The sequence below is a fragment of the Poecilia latipinna genome, unplaced genomic scaffold (genome assembly GCF_001443285.1).
Source record: "Poecilia latipinna isolate Pla-1442-1.1 unplaced genomic scaffold, P_latipinna-1.0 Scaffold610, whole genome shotgun sequence".
NCBI lineage: Eukaryota > Metazoa > Chordata > Actinopteri > Cyprinodontiformes > Poeciliidae > Poecilia > Poecilia latipinna.
In genome coordinates, this window is record NW_015113226.1 from 94,165 (window position 1) to 114,700 (window position 20,536).

At 38.7% G+C, this 20,536-nt stretch overlaps 1 protein-coding gene across 19 annotated transcripts in view; it reads right to left on the minus strand.

Moving 5' to 3' along the window:
- Positions 1-20,536, minus strand: part of srcin1a (SRC kinase signaling inhibitor 1a) — a 116,187-nt gene that overhangs the window by 5,492 nt on the left and 90,159 nt on the right. For 10 of the 19 annotated variants that reach the window (XM_015042974.1, XM_015042975.1, XM_015042972.1 and 7 more), the window contains 12 exons: positions 20,104-20,231; positions 18,614-18,634; positions 17,816-17,979; positions 14,501-14,676; positions 13,516-13,646; positions 13,062-13,209; positions 11,801-12,107; positions 10,291-10,552; positions 10,037-10,176; positions 9,749-9,901; positions 7,145-7,978; positions 4,172-4,306 (listed from right to left, as the gene is read on the minus strand). In XM_015042974.1, the coding sequence (XP_014898460.1) occupies positions 4,172-4,306; positions 7,145-7,978; positions 9,749-9,901; positions 10,037-10,176; positions 10,291-10,552; positions 11,801-12,107; positions 13,062-13,209; positions 13,516-13,646; positions 14,501-14,676; positions 17,816-17,979; positions 18,614-18,634; positions 20,104-20,231 (2,599 nt within the window). The remainder of the gene's footprint in view (positions 1-4,171; positions 4,307-7,144; positions 7,979-9,748; positions 9,902-10,036; positions 10,177-10,290; positions 10,553-11,800; positions 12,108-13,061; positions 13,210-13,515; positions 13,647-14,500; positions 14,677-17,815; positions 17,980-18,613; positions 18,635-20,103; positions 20,232-20,536) is intronic. The other 9 variants (XM_015042977.1, XM_015042976.1, XM_015042964.1 and 6 more) reach the window with 9 other exon arrangements.

Here is a 20,536-nt window from a genome sequence, read left to right on the forward strand (position 1 = left end):
TGAAGAGAAATTAGTTTTTAACAAAATCAGTGGTGCCGCAACTGCTGGCACTCTAATAAAACTCCTGAAAGCATAAAGGGAGACTATTCCTCTATAAAGATCTTCCTAGATCAGCCAGAGTCCCGACTGGACACCGGCTGATCTAATTTCCTCTCCAGCTTACCCTACAAGCTTTCAAAAAGATTTAGGTCATGAGAATGAGTTGACCCTTCCAGAAGGTTGATTTTGGGTCTATGTTGAATCAGCTACATGTTTTGGATCATCACCAAATGATCTACTGACCACCCATTTTCAATTTTCTGAGAGAGACCTCCAGGTTTTTATTTAAAATGTTCTGTTTTTGCAAATAGCTATGCTGCCTTGTACTTTAATAGAGTTTAGAGTTTTTAAATGAGAAAAAGGCCAACACCATCCCAGATCCTCCAACCTGCTTAATACAGGGCAAAAGGGGGTTTTAATAAATATTCATCCTGCGTTTTATGCCAAACACGTATGGGGTGTTTGTAACAAAACATTACAGCTCAATCTGATCGGCCAAAAGCACATGGTTCATTTTAAAGTTCCAGTAACATTTAGCAAACTTCAAACATTTGTGATGATGGGAGAGAAAGCCTTTGTGATGGCACGCTTCCCCAAACAACAGACCTACTGTTCACTAACAAGAAGCCCTGGAGATGTTTTCACTCCTCTCACCGTCCTCCTCATCGGGCTTGAAGGCAGAAAAACAAACTTGCATCCAATTTTAGAGGAATTCGTCTTTGTGTCTTGTCATAAATATATCCAAGGCACACAGCAAGGTATACAAGGTACAATGTGAAACAAAAAAAATCCAATAAGTGTGACAGATTTTTTAACGTATTTTGGTTTTTAGTTGGATTAATAAGAAGTGGAAAGAGCATGTTGCTCTTGTCAATTTGGAAAAAAGAAAAGTTCAATAAAAAAATGTTACTGTAGAAAGCTGGTTGGAAATTTGCAAGCTAGTGTATTATTTTATGAATTGCTGACAATCAGCTTGTCCATGCTCCAAAATACATTTGACTGATTTATCTTTGAGATTGGGTTGACAGATCAGAAAAATGTGGAGAATAAAAATCATTCAGGTTTTAATAAGGATAAGGGAGTTCCTATCTAGATCTCTAAAACTCTGCCAGTTTACTGGATACAGTGTTTTATTTTCCAAAAGAAAGATTTCTGATACCTTTTGCTCAACAAACCTTACTTTACCTTCACAATGCCCACTGTTCTCCACCTATAAAATAAAAATCTACAAATTCATTTTGCCATAGTTGCCTCTTTTTTTTTTACCTTCTCTTAGTTAAATCAATTGTCTCATTATTTTTATTAACCATAAAATTGTATTAAACCAGTATGTAAACTGCTTTGGCACCGGTTTTTGTCCTCTGACAATTAGCTTTGAGGGTCCGAAGCCCCTCTAAGGACACTGCTTTCACACATCCAGAGTCTTTCACAATAGCTGTTTTGAACAGTTTATGCACAAAAGAGACTGTGCAGTGTCAGTGTCATTCTGAAATAATAGGATTAATTTCCCTTTCAGTTGACAAGAGTAGGCATCTACTCAACCTTCAAATCTCAGGGAATGAACAAAACCGACAGAGGGTGATGGAAAAGGAAAAAAGGGAAAGCTTGTATAAATTGCAGAGTTCAGGAAGCCAAAAAAGGGGGAGAAGAGACATAAAGGGGGAGAAATGTAAAAGATTTAATGACGGAAAGAGAGATGCCCTCTTCATATTAAATCATCTGTGATTGCCAGTGACTTGAGTGGCGGTTATTACTCAGCACTGCAAAGGTTCTTCCCAATCTTCTCAGTCTGAGGAGACCAAAGCCTCATTACTTCTCCATCTCCCAAATCTCTCTCTCTGCCAAACACATTCATTTCTCTGCAATCTACAAAACTTACTTTTGAGTCTGAAAGCGCTCTGGGTTATGAAGGTTTAGGTGCACTTCACTGCTTCTGTTATTTTTCAAATTACATCGACATTAAGCTTTCCTTGCCCCCATGCACTGGCAAGAATCTTCTCCCAGCTTTGCTCGACCGACATGCTTCAACGGTTTAATTTCCTAGCCTCTGGAGACCATCTAGCATCCTTATGTCCAAGTCTTTACTTTACATCACCTCTTTAAATGCTAACAAGTTGAAATATAAAAAAGAAAAAAACCCTGTAGAGTCAACTATTGAGCAAAAGTAAAAGAACATTAATCTAAAATAGCTTTAAAAGGGTATAAAGAAAATAAAGGTGCACTCATGTTTTTTCACCTCATAAAAGTAGTCCATTAATAGTGCTTTGGGAAAATAATAATTTGAACCAACTAATATCTTTTGTAAATTTGTTCATGCTCCAAAAAATATTAAGTCTGGGTTTTGGAAGGGCCTTTTAGCATTACAATTACAAAAACAACCAAAGCATCAAATGAGCAGCTACAGGCAGTCTAACAAAGAAGCAGAACTGTCAACAAACCTGGTGTCAAACTACAGGCTTCTCCACTAAGTGCTAAGTCATGTTTTACTAGAAGATTTAATACAGAACAATGGAAAGGTCTTTTTTGGTCACAAATATTTTAGATCAAACGCTATTTTAAAATCAAACCAAAAAGTGCAAAATGCAGAATTCAAAGAGCTTCTATTAGGAGAAAAACACTTTCCAAACCAAATAGGCCTTATGTGAAAATATAATTGCTTCTCTTATTAAATCAAGAAATTATCTGTTGTTAATCACAATTCATTTATTTGATTTCACCAGCCACATTCAGGCTTAATTACTGACTGGACAACACAGAGTTGTCAGATTGAATTGTTCATTCCCTACAGAATATCAAAAAAGAACACAAACTGATTGAAAAAAAAAATTAAGAGCAGATGGAAGACAAAGTCTGTGACATCTATCAGTCTGTGAAGAGTTGCAAGGACATTTCTAAGGCTTTAAAACTCCAGTAATCCAAGAAAAAAAAACACTGAGTGATGAACCTTCGCAGGAGAACTTGGCTTACCAAAATGACTCTCAGGGTGCATGATGTGGCAGCTGCATCTAGTGTAACAGGATTTCATGAAAAGAACATCATAACTACAGTGAAATAGGCTGGTGGTGATCTGGGGTCCTTTGTCGCTTCAGTACCTGGATGACTTGACATAATAGATAAAGCCATGAATTCACCTCTCTTATAGAAAATCCTACAGTTAAAATAATTCTAGCTGTTAAACTCAGAGATAAGCTAAAAAATCGAGTCCTCAAAATATAAAATAAAGGAGTTCTATGACTTAGACCTAGGTGACATGCATTGAACTGAATATCTTTGGTTGAAAAACTGCTAATGAGAAGAAATTAAAGTTGCAAGTCCTTGCAGGTTTAATTCATCACAATAGTGACATAATCAGTGATAGGGTTTAGGGAGTCATTACTTTTCACCCAATGCTGAGCTGGTTTTGATGCCTTTTTCCATTATCATCATTTCAAAATAAAAGAAATCCATCAGGGGGCAAATACTTTTTTGTGGCACTGGACCATATAGAACTTTCATAGCATGTGCTTTTTCTAGAGTTTTGGTTAATAGTCTGTTTCCACTGATTAAAATATAAATCCCTACAAAAAGAGACTTCATAACCCCAATTATTCGATGGTCTTGGATCTAAAAGACAACGAGCTAAAAGTTGAATCATTTTCTTCCCAATTCTGTGTCCAGCGTCCTGTCTCATGCATCAGTCTATGGTATCAAACAACTTATGTGTATTCTTCAAAAATGGTTTTAACTTCATGCAGTCCCTGCTGAAACCTGTCATATGAAGTCATATTCTTTTGCTGAGGGGTGAAGCATGCCGAGGACGTGCAACACTTGCGTGGAGATGATGTAATGGTCATGGAAACGATTTATTCTTGAGTGGTGAATGAAAATAAAGAAAACAATGGGTTCCAGAAATAGATGCCCACAATCTTAGTTCTTAAACAACTTTGAAGGCTTACTTAAGAAGTATAGAAGTCACATAGGAAAGACCAATGTCATTAAATTTGCCTTTAATAAGGGTTTATCATACTAATCTTCTGTGAAAAGAAATAAATAAAATGTCTGTGGGCAGTTATGACAATACTAAGATGATGAATCCATTAGATCGTGGATTCAACGCGATTTATCAAAATCAGAGCTAATAGTCAGATAATACCTGTTGCAGGCTCTGCATCTTCTGTAAGTCCTCTTTCTTGCCACTTTTAGTCTTCTCTGTGCTATTTTGCTGCAGGTGCTTCAGCTTTGAGGCAGCTGAGGAATGAATTTTACCAATGCTGGGATTATTCCCACCCTGAGAGAAAAGCAGGAGAGAGAAAAGCAGAACAGAAAGTCGATTAAATATGGAGCACCTGGTTATACATTTCACTTCCTCTCTACAATACCTTCTGTTTCTACCATTGACATGAATTTACTTGAAAAGAGTTTGACTACATCAAGCAAACCAGTCTCCTGAGACAAGTAGGATTTTTTTCTCTTTAAAGATTTGAGAAGATAGTTGGTATAAAGTTGAGAAAATGCACTTCACTGAAAAATATCCTCTATCAAGAGAGAATGGGACAGAACAGAACATAGAAAAGCAGCACTGAAAGTGACACTACGTGATCTAGCTTCACAGCAAGATCCGCAAAGCTCTGTGCTTAATGATCTTCCCCACTGAGCTACTCAATTCACTGCCTCTAACAAACACAAAAACAAATACACATTTTCATCCAGCTGTGCCTCTTCTGCACACAAAGACACAAGATAAAGATTATAGTGCCTTGCAAATACCTTGAACTTTCTCATTGTCAGTTCACAACTACAAACTTGTACACTGCGGACGTCCAAAGTACAGCTCAATCTATGCTCCCATCAACTCTGACCACCATGACTTTTGTAGTTGAAGCAGCTCCACATTATGTTGCTGCCCATCAATGTGTTATCAATGTGTTTTACTCCAGTATGTCCAAAGTGATGTACAGTGTTTGTTTTCCTTCACACTATTTTGCATTTAGGCGACAATGTTTAGTTTAGTCACTTCTGACAGGAGAAGCTTCTTCCACATATTTGATGTGTTCCTTAAGAAGCATGGGAAACTTTGATCTGTCTATATGGCTTTCGTTACATAGCGGCATTGTCACTCTTCCGCTGACCTCATATTTCTGAAGTGCACAACCAATAGATTTACTGTCTACACGCTCTCCCACTTTAATTTTAGTCAGTAAACCTCCTCCTCTGCTATAGTCCAAATTTCTCCACAATTTTATCGCTGACCAGTTTGCTGACTTCTTTGGCATTCATGACAGTGTCTTTTCACTAATGTTTCCTAAAAGACCTGTGTGCCCTTCACAACTCAAATCGTAATTGATTAGTGGATTTTACTGAAGATCATCAGCTTTAACGGTGAGCTGAATACAAATGCATGATAAACCTTTCAGATAATTATTTGTAAAAATGTTGACAATCATGTATAATTTTCCTTCCACTTTACTTTGTCAATTCTCTGTTTTCTTACCTTACAAATCTTAGGCCTTATCCGCACACAGCAAGGTACTTATAAAAACTAGTATGATCATTTAAAAAAATAAAAATAAAAATACGCACTCAATCATTTATCCCAAATGCAACAAGGGCATTGTAGCACAAAGTTAAAACCTGTGTCAACCAATCAGAATCCTTCAACGTTACGAATTCAACATGGCGCCAGGAGGTCCATTTATGTGGACAGATATTAAGGTTACACCTCTTGTAAATAACATATTAGAATATAAAATTAATAAAATATGAGATAATGTCAATTGGGAATCATGTCAAAGACAGTGTTTGGATATATTGGTTCATTATTGGTTGCTGACTGATGCACGGGACTCTAAAACTCCATTTCTCAACACATGCAAATACAGAATTTTCTCAGATCTCCACTTTGGTCAGAGTTTTTATAAATAATCGTTCTCAGTGATATAAAATTGAATTTTCGTGTGGATGAAAGGCAAAGCAAATAAAGATGTATTCATTTTCCCAGATATCCAGCCACGTATTGGCTGTCCGTTGGGTTAAGTTCAACTTCTATTTCTTTTCGGAAATGTGAACCACAATTGAGTAAGAAGGGAGCCTTCTTGTCTGAATTTAGTTTGCAGTACATGTTGGACCAGAACAGGGTGAAGGGTTCTGTTGGAATGATCAACGTGATTGAAGCTGGAGTGATGAAATAATGTGTGAAGACTCTGTAATCCTCAGCCATTCCCGTAGGAACGCTCCATGGCTCCACATCAGAGGGCTGAAACTCGCTATGACAGCGACTGTCAAGTATTTCAGTGGGAGGATGCTTTCCAGGCAAGAGTCAATACTACGCAAACTGTCAAGTCATCTCGGCACGAAGACAGCTGTGCTTTAAGCCTTTTGCTAATTGCTAAGCTTTTGTCGCTTTGCGGTCAGCTGGAGGTGAGATGAAAAGAGGCGGCTCATTATAGCCGAGGACAAGAAGTTCATTACATGGTCATAAGCAATATTAGGCTCTGGAATAGGAAACAGACTTTGATTTGTCTGCATAATAACCCCGCAAAACAATTTTATCTTCAATAATCTTATGTAAAAGAGGCAACCCAAATGTATTTCATTGCCTTGTGAAAACAGTACAAAAAAATCTCATTGCACATGCAGTGGCAATACCCCTTAATGCACGATTTAGGAAAATGTAAAATATGCCCTGAAGGTTGGTTAAAAATTCAAATGATGGTATTGTTAACTGCTTTGCAGGAGGGAAAGGAAGTTGATTTCAAGGGAAGGCTCATAAGCAAAAAAATAGAAATAATAAAGTTCAGGCATTTCCTATGCATATATTTAACAGGAAAAGAGAAACGAGCAAGTGTCAGAGTAGATTGGAAGGGAAATAATTACTGTTGCACGGCTCAGCAGGAGAGCAGCTCCAGTTTGAAGAACAGAACAGAGAAGAAGACAGGGAGTCTGTTGTCTGTCCTCTGTACATATTTTTGATCTTAAATAAAATTACATGCTGAATGAGTCAGGGAGCAGACATCAGAGGCTTGAAAGAGAAATTCCAGTAGTCATCTGCTGAGAAGAAGGAAAACAGAGCATGCTGCTTCAGAGCGACAGATGTACACAGCAGCAGCAGCAGCAACAAACAATGGACCTGAATTGATGCTGGTTTGGGTGGAACTGGTGGCCTCCTGGTCTCTGGCATCAGACTCCCAGTGTGCTGTGCTGGAATACTTCTGGTGGTTGACTCAGTGTAGAGCGTCTCTCTCGTAGGATGGCTACTGATCTCTATTAAGGTGTTCTCCAGCTCTCGAATCGTCTCCTCCAAACTGTCCAGCCTCTGGTAGGTGCTGAATCGGACCTCCTGTGTCATCCTCCTCTGACTTGGTGAGCCTCCTTTAGAATCACAATTACTTTGCTGTATTCTGACGTCATCAGCATGCTGAAACTTTAGCACGTCATCCCCTGTTTCAATCCCTCTTCTTAGAGCCTCCATTAGGGATTGTTGCTGGGTGATTTGGTGGGAGGATCTTAATCTCGGTTTAGGAACTGGATTGGATGACTCTAGAAGGGAATACAGCAGTCTGTATGTATCTCTCAGTGTATTTCCCCCCCTGAAAACTATAAGAACAGGCCGTTCATTCAGCTGTGCTTCAGAAATGTCCTTATTCTGCGCTGAAACAGTTAGAGTTTTAAGGTCTATCCTCTTCAGTTCCTGAACTTCGTGAGGAGACACCCATCTCATCTCCATGTCTGTCAGAAGCAGCGAGATTTCTTGGTCTTGTTTGAGAACATGTTCGCTTCCCTCTGAAGATATTCCCCTTGAAAGCACATTCTTGTGGACCATAAGTTGATTGCACAAATTGGGTGCTGGATTATTTTGTACAGGGTAATTTGCTAAATCTCTGACAGGATTTTCTGCAGTAGTGAGTGAGTCTGGCAAGCATTCTGTCAACACGATGTGGGGGACTGGAGATAAGTTCCTTCCCTATAAATAAAGAAAGCACTTAATATATAAATAGAAACACATGAACTAGTTAAACCTCTACAAAAAAATGTAAGAAAAACTTTACAAACTTGACAGATATGACAAAAACTATGCATATGTATGCATTTATAGATAATTAGCATACATGCACAAGTAGGTTTGGGACCTAATTACAAAAATCGCATGCAAGGGAAAAAGGTGGGAAACAGGATAGGTTCATTTGCTCTAAATCCAATAATACTAAATGTAGCAGGTTGATGCTCCCATAAGGAAAATTATTTTTGTTCCCTACTTCCTCAACTGGGTGTCTAAATGTCATGGATTTTCTGCACATCCAGCTGCACACAATTCTTTCCACACTTATCAGCACCCATAGTAGAAATGTCTGAAACAGTTATAAAAATAATCATGTATTTTATTGTATTTGGTATGCTGTCAAACTGAAATATTTAGAAAATTTCAACATTTAATTGGATTTTTTCTATAAGAAGTGACTGTTTTCAATAAGGTTGCTGGTGCCAATCTTATTGAAAACCACTTTTGTCAATACATGGTACGACCCACTTTATTGGTATAAAATTTCACAACCTGAACACACAAAGAGCTAAATAGAGCCAACTATGATGAGTCATAAATCTCAAAACAGAATTAATCATAATATTAATTCTTTATTTGTCCTTCAATCAGGAAATTCTGTTTTAGAGAACACAGTGGATCTGGAAAACACTGAATTTAAAAATTTACCAAAATTTGGATTGTTGCTTAAAAGTTTTCCAGGTATTTAATCGGATCTGAACAAAAGCTTTTGAAAGTTTAAGGTAGCAATTATCCTCTTGTTTTCATCACAATTCATCCACTTTAGGCTTGAGTTTGGAATAATAATGTTTTGACACACATTTATTCGTGATATCTTGCGATAAATTATGACACAGTCTGGTAGATACAATTAGTGCACAGTCACACATAATAATTATCAGTTAAACCCTCTAATGAGTGTAAAGCTTGTGCAAAATGTTTTCAGGTTTTCTTGTTTGCACATGAATGTCGAAAGTAAATCAGCAGCAGTTGTGTGGCCATGAGGCTTAAGCCAAGAAGGTTAAAAGAGCATGCGGTCAAAAACTGAGCAGTAGCTTCAGTGAAGGTAGTTAAGAAGTAAAAGAGACATAGGGGAACAATCCAGACTGTTCATGGCCAGCCAGCGTGTTACCTCAGAGGCCTCAAGAGGGGACACGTCTAGCCTGGAGGGGGAAGTGTTTTTCCTGATGTGTGGACTAATGGGGAGGAAAAGTGAAGTGGGGCGAGAGAGCCTGACTGGGGCTCTCTCAAACAGCTGGGGAGGCAAAACGGAGGTTAAAAGAGCATCACGGTAACAAGACAACACCCACTGAAAAATCCAAATCAAGTGTTATTAAGTCTTTGTTGCATCAAGTTTCCAGGCAGCCCATCTTAAACACAGAACACACAGCTCTCGGGGTCCATCTGTCTATCTGTGAGTCCTGGGTGATGATGTGTGCGACTGAGCATTATGCGATCTTTGGGCTTTCTCGGTGCCAGGGGCAGGAGGGACATATGGCACCTGCTGCTTGAACATGTGGTAATGATGATGAGCGTATCTGCAAATGCCCTTAGAGTGTGTATGTACTCTTGCAACCCCTTGGCACTTTGTCGATGTCAGGTTCATAGCTATAAAGTGCAGTTTGGCCATTGATTGAGCAACATTATTGCGATTAAAGTACAATGAAATTGATGTACAATCCATATTTCATTTACCTCAAGCTCGGCAGCGATCTTTTCCTCCTCTCCTTGTTCCTTCTCTCCAGAGGCGAGCGTTGGGGGTGTCGATGCAGGGCGAGGGTTTTCGGACATGGTCCTCCTCAGTTTTATGTGAGGCTTTTGAGTGTCATTCTCTTCAGATTCTGATTTCTAATGAAACAAAAATGATTAAAACATGATGTAAAAGAGCAAAGTGCAAAGTCCTAATGAACAAAAAATATTCAGCAAATGAACAAATTAGTTTTCATAAGAATGTATTGATTTGATGGTTTCTTTCTCTTGTACCTTTATGCTTTTTCCAGGAATTAATGGCTCTCCACTGCGAGATGTCACTCCTGGAGATGAGGGAAAACTACGTCTAGGCGGAGGAGGAGGAGGAGACTTAGACGGTTTTTCTGTGCGATATCGTGGTACTGTCAGCTCATCTGGAAAAGTGAAAAAACAAAAACAAAAAAAAAACATGACAGTGAAGCTTATAAATTAACAAAACTGGTTGCAGTAAATATTGTGATTCAGACTTTTGAAAGTCGCAGCCTTACCAGAGCCACGCCTGGAACCCCCCTCTTTTGCTGAAAGCTTGTTTTGTGGCTTGCTACTGCGGTGCTCTGTTGTTGACGCCGCACTCTGAGGGTTCTGAGCTGATGGTGTGTTGGAAGAGGGCTTGATCTGCTTGGCAGCAAAGTCCAGGTCTGGAATAGCCTTCATCAGCTCGGCCTGGGTCTCCTCCAGCAGGCGGTTGATGTCCTGAGCACTGTACTGTGTAAGACTGGCCCGCTTCTCCTCCCAGTCCCGCTCTGCCGCCTGCAAAGTGAATGATGGTAACCAGAATAGTGTTGTCTGAGGCCTGTTTCACATCAGATTGGGACTGCCAGATGGCTATCAAAATCTCCAAGACCAATCAAATGTTACTGGATTCCAGCAAATTGGGAAAATTGAATTTCAGCGTGAAAGCAAATCTATAGATACTGAAATTTCAGTACTGGCCAAATAGGTTTTTAGCTGGAGCTTCCTTGGCTGTCCTGTCACAATGGACATGGGTGTCACATCTGCACACTGCATGTAGCAACTTTTAATAATTTGACGCTTTTTGTTGCTCAGCCAAAAAGTATATTTTCATAGGAAATGAGAAAGGCCTCTCTCAAAAGAGAGAAGATAAGTAATGTTCTTTTTTAAATCATTTGATTAAAAAAATATCATGTAGAGAATTATTTATAACATTCAAATTAATCAGTGGAGAAATATTTATTCGCATTACAGCTAATAAAGTAGTCTTATAATTGATGATTGGATTTTTGCACACATACACAACTATCAGTATTTTTATTAACCCACCAGCAGCATAAGAGGATGTTTTCTGTGCAGCATTCAGTGTGCCATGTTGTGCAATAATTTTAAATTGGCACAGTGCATATCTTGACAGGGGCAGTCAGAAGGAATCAAATTCCAAAAGGTTTATGTTTTTCCACCGATCACCATGAGATGATACCCCCCAAGTCACACTAAGCTGAGTTGCACTTAACACAACAAAAATAACATACTAAGGCCTATGGGCCACGGCTTGTGCTTTTCCTCCTTATCCTCCCTGACACCAGTATTTTTCTTTAACAGCATGACAAATACATTTTGCATTAGCACTGAAGCCTTAAGCTTTTCCTCTTTCTCTTGTCAACCTGATATATGTGCAATTTTGAGGTGTGTGTGCGTTTTATCCTTCTGGGAGCCTTAATTCGTGCAGGTATTTGGTGTAGGTATTCATTTATTCATTGGAGAGTGTGGATTATTTGTTTCAGCTATTTGGTAAAAACTTTTTTTACTGCCAGAGTACTGACAAGATCCCATGTGGATAGCAGTGTCAGCGCACATATTCTTAAGCCGTAAACAAACTCTCCATGGCCGCTCATTTTTTAAATTCTCTAAAGACCAAATAACACAGGTATATGAAGGACACACAGATAAGCAGACACCGCTGGAACAACTTCCACCAACTGTTTTGGGGTGAAATGCATTTTAGAGAAATAAAGAAAAATGTAACTAAAGAAATTGCCCTACCAGTCGGACTTCCATTGACAAAGCTTTGTCAGCGGCAGCCCGCCGCTCCAGCTCCTCCAGGGCTTTGCCTTTGTGAGGAATAGGAGGATGATTGTCCTTATGAGGACCGGACGGGTTTCCGAGACCACGGCTGAGGCTCGAGTGAGGGCTCCAGTTAGACAGGCTGTTACCTCCTCCAATGTCATTGATAGTTAGCGGTGGACTGGTAGGAATGTCAAAACTCGAAAATTTTTGCAAGTCGTCATTGTGCTTTGATGAGGGGCTAGAAAAGTTGTCCTGCTTTTTCCAAACCCCTTCATTTGCTTGCCTGGCAAGACAAGGAAGAAGAAAAAAAATCCTTAATCAAGCCTGTGAAATGTTCCCTTTAAACTTGAGTGTGACAAGATTAATACTGAGAATAATTAAGATAATTAAGAAGCTTTTCAGGACTAAACCTGATAAGGAAATCTCCTTCACTCTTCATAAAAATCACAACGCATATTTATGAGAATAAAAATAGCTTTGAAAGTACTTTCAGCTGGAATTTATGATTACTGGATGCTTCTTTCCCTTCAAAGTTTGGAGTGTTATTTCTTCAAAACAAATTATTATCAATGAAACCTAATAAAATGCATTCAAATCTGCATTTAGTGGCATGAAAAAAGCATTACTGGATGCTTCTTTCCCTTAAAAGTTTGGAGTCTCCTGATTTTGCTATTTGACATGCTTAAATATTTCAAATCAGAGTGAAGTTTTTTTTTCAGAATATATCAAATTTAAGGGAGATGTCAAAACTTACTTCAAACTGTTTACTGAGGAAAAATAAACTGTCCAATCCAATCTTGCGCTATGTGTAAATATAACTGCCCTCTAGTTAACTCATCCTTGTGATTAACCATATTTATTTGGTTTGGTTTCCATAGACAGATCACTTCTAGAAGAAAGCTAAAAGATCTCAAGAAGCAACACATTACGTTCTGATCTAAGGAAATCCAAGAAGAGAAGAGAAACATAGTCATCAACATCTATCAGTCTGAAAAGGGTTACAAACCCATTTCTAAGCCTTTGGGATGCCAACGAACCACAGTGAGAGCTATTATCCACAAATGGAGAAAGAATGAAACAGTGGTGAACCTTTACTAAGCTGGCTTAACCAATCCTACCACAGAAATCTGCAAGAGGGAAACACTTCTTCACATCACTGTATCGGCTTGCTCGACACTTCAGTCTGAACCTAAAGCTGCCAAATGTGCTGTTCTCCACCTTCAGAGGAGTTTCATACTTGCGCATTGTGGCGAGGGTGTCAGTTATAGTCTTGCAGCGTTTTAACAAGGCATCTAGTCTGTGCGGCTCTTCTTTGAGGAATTTCACAGCTTCCACCTCCACCCGCAACACCACCCGCATCTTGCTCTGCAGGCTCGGGAATTGATCTGTAGAAGAAAAGCAGAGGAGCGACACAAAACAGGCATGCTTTTACAAAACACCTCTCAAGGATAACGAAAGCTTTTCAAGTTAATTAAATGTCCCACGTTTTGAGCTACTGCAAATGGTCAGCAAGTTCATTCATACAATGGGCAACGCGAGAGCGATTAAACGTTGCAGACTGGCTGCGGGTGACTAAAAGATAATCAGCGCCTCAGTGAGTAATTAGTGGAAAATAAACTGACTACTAGACATAATGACTGTTTTCTGTGTTGTGCAGTGCACAGTGTGAGGGATGTGCCAGCATGACTCACTTTTCAACTCTGTGAGTGTTTCTCCCAGCTTTCTCAGAACTGTAGCCTTCTCCTCCAACTCCTGCACTGTCACCAGCTTGTGGTTGACAGACGACTCCTTCTGGATCTCCTCCACTGATTTCTCCAGGTCACTGAGACAGAACAAACAGAAGGTTGAGCATCAGGGATTTTTCTTTTATGATCAAGTTGTATTCAAATTGAAACTTGATCACATCAGAAATGTGTCGATTAATCTGCTGCCAATAAACAGCCTGTTCATCAACTAGATATGGACAGCTGAACTGAAGGAGTATGCAGTGGTATCTGAAAAGCTATTTGCATAAACTGTGACTGAAAAAATAGGTCAATTATGTACCTATCATATCTTCAAGAGCACAGACTTTATGCAAATATGAAATTATAATGCTGTTATGTTAACTGCAAGGCCAAACAGCATTCCTTTATTAAAAGCAGAGTAGGTAATGAATGAAAGCAGGTGGCTACATTTGGTGTGGAAGAAAAACAAATACTGATTAACAAAGATCTCCAAGAGTTCAACCAATTATTCAGAAATGTGCAATGATTTAGGGGCTTAGCAATTCCACATATAAAACCGAAGCAACTTACAATATCTGATGATTAAATCTCAAGGTAGCTCTCACTCTCATCTTTGCAGTCATTCTAATTAGTTACTGGACAGCTATGTATTTCAGATCTTAATAAGCATCTTGTCCATTGTCTGGCTTAATTACAGTTAAATTTCTTCATATCACAGAGTCATTCTATAATTCATTAAGCTGCAAAAGCTGAACTTTTCTCATATCTTACATAACAATCCATGTCTGACATATAACTTTTGCTACATTTCAAATAGAATAGAGGACAAAATCACACATTGTTGCCACATAAAAATGCAAAATATAAACTTTCCATTACAGAACAAAATACTGATACAAAGTTTTTGGATTTAGACAGTAAGTTGTTTTAATAATCTTATGTGACTGACTGGAGCTGCTGGATGATGAGTTCTTCTTCGTTGAGGTACTTGAGTCTTTCCTCCTCCACAAGGAGGCGTTGTCTCTGCAAAGGATCTTCTTGCTTCCGCAAGGCATCTGCTACGCGTACGTTTAGCTCAGCCTCTGTCCGTTTCAGCAGAGTTCGCACTGAATCCTGGTTCTCCATCTACACACAAAAAAACACATTTAAAATCAACATAACAGGAAGACAAGAATGCTCCCAAACCTTGCAAAGTATTGGACTGTGCCTTGTATAAGTATTCACAACCCTTGGATCAATTTTATACCTACAATAAATTTTACACCAGTAGACCCTGTTTATTTACATGGGGAATTTCGAAGGTATTCAGATGCACTTGAGTTTATTTAGGGGTGTCAGAATAAGGGGGATTAAAAAAGAAAACTTTTTTTTTTCATCCACTTAGTCATTTCTGTGGTGGTCCATAACTTCACACACCCCTCCTCCCTCCATCAAAGTTCATTGTTGTAGCCTAATATAGGTTGACAAAGTTAAAGTTGTTGGAATTATTAACAGTTTATGTTGCTAATCTTCAAACACAAGACATTATTAAGGATATAAATTCTGCAGCTGCAGAGAACATCATAAGTGCAGTGAGGAAAAAATAATTTATAAACTTTAGAATTTTGAGACTTTCACACTTGCTTTGCTTAAATTTTAATTTGCACAAAATATTTCTCCCAACAATAAGTTCAGAAGTTCTGAGAAAAACAAAGAATGCCCATGGCAGAATCACTTGAGCATGAACTGAGCTCCCTGTCTGTGTTATAAATGCAACATTCTGCAGGTCTGCTCCACGTAACACAACACCCCGGTTTGAAATCACCTGCTAAGCCAGAAAAAATTAATAATTTATTAGCCTTCTGTTTGAGCAAGACAACAGTATCACTAACATGCAGAATAACACTGTATTCCCAACTGCTGTATACTGCCAGCAGCTGCACTCATGTATACTCTGGAGTTCAGCAAAAATTTAAGTAAAAATATTTAATGCATTTACATGTTTTTAATCTTCCAGTGCGCTGCCTCGTCTCTAAATTTTAACTGCTCATCCTTTTCCTTGACTTTATGTATAATTCATATGCCTCATGCAAAATTGAAGCAGAAGGCCAGTGCCTTGGGCAACAACAGTAACCCAGGTGTAGAGGTCATACACATGCAAACAATAAACTTTCCTCTCTGTGTACATCACAGCTGTAGCTGTTTTGCTGCTTAACAACTTCAAGAAATCCTTGTGATCGTTGTGGCGAAACAAATAGCAGCTCTGAAACACTCACTGTCTCTTACTCTCTTTTCTCTTTATTTCCTCTGCAAAGACACCAATCAAATCAATCTGTCCAAATCGCTTCAGAACACTACAAACTACAAGCTTAGCTTCGATATTGTACCACTGCAGCCCAAGCAAAATGGAATACCACTAATGTGCACTGCAGCAAAGTTTCTTGCAGGTGGTATTTACAATAGGTAGTACTGAAGTGAACATAAAAAGCTGAAAGTCGCCTGAATACTGCAGTAGCTCCATATCTATTGACAATATGGGAAATATGAGTACAAAGTCTTAACATTCATTCATTTTTATAGTAGCAACACGACCTCACACTGACAACTTCAGAAAATGAATCCTATGATAAGACCTAATTTTTTAAAAATGTTTCAGTTCATCAAAGAAATTTTAATAGCAGAAATAATTTTGGTCCAATCATCTTTGTAGGCTTGTTTTAAAAAGGCCTCATTAACAGGATTTTTGAGCCTGAACAGCCTGTTTGAGGTGATGCTGGGAAAAATCAAGCGTTCTTGTCAGGAAGATTTTCTTTTACTGAATCTTGCATTAGTTTTATGACAGAAGAAATGGCCTGCTTTGAAAAAGTTCCACTTTTTGACTCGTCAGCAGCGCTTTCAGTCTTGGAATTCCCACTTGGACGCCATTTCTGCCCAGCATATTGAAATCTGGATGTTGTTCCAGATTTCATCTAAAATATATTGATATTTTTATAACGTTTTCATAAGTGAAAGCCAAAACATTAAGTTCCAAAACAGCGAGGAACTTAATGAAAAAGTAACCTCATGAGTAATTTGTGATATTTTGAAGCAATTTACAATCTTCTGGATTCTAAACACTACAATTGGTCTGAACACTCAAAAAAAAAAAAAAGAGGACTCTGTTTACACTTATCAAGATATTGTGTATTTGCTATAAAATGGTTGACTTCAAACTAAAACAGCTTTGCTGATTCCTCTGCAAAATCTACAAAGCCTGCTTTTCCACAGGCCACTTCCTCAGTGGAAAGTTGTTAGCAAGGGGTGTTCACAAGACTGTGAATTATGCACAGTCATCAGAACATTGTCTCGGGAAAGACTTGTAGCTGATGAAACTTTTATGTGTACACTTGTATTGCTTTGAGCTGCACATAAAATTTAATATTCCTCCCTGTCACTTTGAAAGATGATTATTTATAATGCTCTATCTTTCTCTCTGCAAAGCTTGATTCATTAAAGTTCAGCTAATATAACCCCAATAACCACTTAGGTCATATCCTAGGACTGTGTGAACTAAGCTGCAAGTTTTTAGACTGTATTCATTTAAGTGTCTGGGAAGGTGACAATTTCCTTCCCACGATCCCGTAGGATTTCAGGAAGTGCAAGAACAAGATGTGTTTATGCTAATGAAATGCAATTCATAAAAAGATCTGTGAGGTAGATACAGATATCTGTATCTAACAGAGTCAGCAGAGAACACAGCTGTCGGCTCCAATAAGCTTAATATATACTCAGCCAGCAGATGCTTAGAGTTGTGTTTATGAATGCCAAGTGTAATTTCCTGCAACGGCAAACTAACAAGGATTCCAAATGGTAAAAAAAAAAAACAAGTATAAAATGATAAACTAAAGCCAATCAAAGCAGCTTGCCTCACCCTTAACATGTATTTTCCAGCTTTGCTACAGATCCTCTGTCCTAAACTCAAATCTTTTGCACTTTTTAACAGATTATCTTCCAGGATTGTTCTGTTTTAACTACATGTTCACATAAACTTTCATCAATTCCCCGATGCCTGATGATGAAAAGCATCCAGACAGCATGACGCTGGTACAACCATGTTTCAATCAACAAAATCTCATAGTGTTTGTGAATGACATTTGGAAATGGGATTTTATTATCATGCATTAAAGAGAATGAGAATTTTAACATAAGTTTTCCAAATTACATGGCAATATCTCTAAGGTACATATCTTCAGGAGTGAACAGGAAAGCGTTTCTGAAATAGATAAACTGTTTAAACTTTAGATACCTGTATCTTGCGAAGCTGACCGAGCTGTTTGCGAAGGTCGGTGGCATTTTGCTGCAGACCGTGCAGATGGAGTTTCATCTGCAGGCGACCCACACCGTTCACCGGGGTTGTGTTAGATGGCGGTGGTGGCATCAGAGCTAAAGGTGCTGACGGCGTGTTGGCTGCTAATCACAAAGCAGGATATTGGGGGATCATTGGGAAACAATTCTGTTAGTTCGTTAAGCAGCGCTCCAGTTACATTTCAGATACAATATGAGCAACACACACACTCTCAGCATAAATACCCAAATAAATACATCTATATAGAGAGTAGGTCTGGGCACACGCACGCTTTATCCAGTGTGAAAAAGCAACAAAAACCACCATATTCACAAAACTCTAGTTGTATATCGGGTAAAAAGTGAGCTCATGCTATTAGTAATCGGGGGAGAAGTTCACTGTCTGTTTAGTTGGGACACACAGGGATGTGAACGCTCTTATCTCAACACAGGGCTTTGTGAGTATGGCCATCAATCTGCCATTTATTTGACCACACATACACACTCGCAAACAAGTGTCTAGTGTGTGACAAAATAAACTTCTGAAAATTCCCAAACAACCAAGCAAAGAATCCAAGAATTAGAGACACAAGGAGAGGAGTCCGCTTTCCGGGGAAAAAAACAGCCAGGAGGAAAACATGAGAACAGAGACTGCTGGTTTTTCAGCAACACCAACACCCATACAGAGGGCAGAGAGTCATGATGAATGTCTGACAGAAGAAATAAAAAAAGGATGACAGGAGGAGGAGATGCCAACTACCTTTCTTCTTCTGACGTCCAGCTGGAATATAGAAAGAGTGAGCCAGTTACCAAGAAATTAATGAGGAGGGATAGAGACAAAAGAAAGAGGAGAGTCTTCAGATTTTATATTTGAAGAGGGATGAACAGGGAAGATTTCTACTGATTACAGCAGAGGAAGGGACTGTGGAGGTGCCTTAGTGTTTTGGCACTGCACCAATTTATGAGGAAGATTCAGACGCATTTAAATCTTTGAACTGAGTCCATGAAGATCTAAGCAAAGATTATCTGTGTTTGAATAAGTCGGAAAAATTATAGGAAGGAGAAAAAATAACTTAAAAAGGACAATAACTGATCTAATCCATGCTACAGATGCTGACAAGTTATGAAATTGTCATTTTTAAGTTCAATAACCATCTAAAATAAATAATTCCACACAGAGTGAGTTAACTATTTCACAGCTGTGTCTGTTTTCAAACCTTGCCTAGAGGGTTATGTTTACACTTTTGAGGATTTGCTTGCTTACTTAACACATTTGAAACAGCTCCAAAGGTGTTCAAGAGTATTTTTGAGATTTCTAACAGCCTTGTTTTTACTTTCCTTGTGCATCTAATAGGGTATTTCAATATTCAGTGGTGAACAGGTCATTTTGGAGAATGACCGACAGAAAAATAAAAGGAGTTAATAGCAAAAAAAAAGTCTTAGTCGGAAATGTTGTGGGTTTTTTCTTGGAGTTAGTACTGATTAGAGATTTGATTTTGATCCAAGTGAAGATTTAGGAAAGTCTAAATACTCTTGTTTTTTTAAAGCCCTCGTTTATTGTCTTTTTGGTAAAGTAAATTTTAGACCACAAGATGATAATGTAAATAAGTACAATTTTAAATGTAAGCAAGTGAAATGATCAAATGTATTTTATAGTGTTTAGCAAAACATTAAACATCCTTTAATTTAGCACAGAATGGTTCTACTTAAAGTTAAAATTGCTGTTTACAGCCATTTCTTAGATATCTTATGCTTTGCACCATAAGAGGCAACCCATTTTTCACTGACTGGCCATGAAATTGAGCAGTGGAAAACTTTCTTGGTCCTTTGTGCAACTGCCAGCACTTCTGCTTTGAGGAGAGTTGTTTTAGTCACATTCAAAACTAATAAAATAGAATAATTTTCACCTTTACTAGCTTCACGAGGCTCACTGATATTGACATTTGAAAAAAATGCTGCACCGGAAAACAGGAAAGGCACAATTTTCCATTTTCTCAGACTGAGAACATAAAACAAGAAAATTAAAACCAACAAGTAGCTCAGCAGTGTTGTACCCCATATCAAATCTTGCCCGTCTTCCCACATTGAGAGCATGGACAAATAGGCCTGGAGATCAGCATCACTGCAGAGTATGCATTCAGTATTTTTGGAGCAGAGTTAGCAAGAACATGCGTATAGGCATGGCAACGGAGAAACAGGAGTGTTAGTAACACTTCAATTCGCAGATCTCGATTACTATGCTGTACTCACTTCCAGTGGCGGAGCCGTCACTGTTAGTTTCGGTCTTCTCGCTGGAAGAGAAAGGTAATGGCCGTGAAAACTCCGTCCCTTGGTCTGGAGGGCAGCCCGCCATCATGCAGAGACGCAGTAGGCCGCATCTGAGGATCAACGGCCACAGGGCAAGGCAATTACAGAGCTAATGCTCAAAGCACCACTACCGGATATGATGAAACTTCTCACATTAACTCAGTTATCTTCTAGTAAATAAACTCCTGGTATGTACATGAACAGAGATAGCTTGACATAGTTAATGTAAAAAGCTGAAAACTCTGTGAATCCGACAGCAGATCAATAGCACAGCTGCCTGCAGCTGATGGTTTAGTGGTCTGTACTGGACCTGTGCTCGCGCAATACCTCACTACCATGGAGCTGGTAATGGCTCTGATAATAGCCTGCCGCTGTT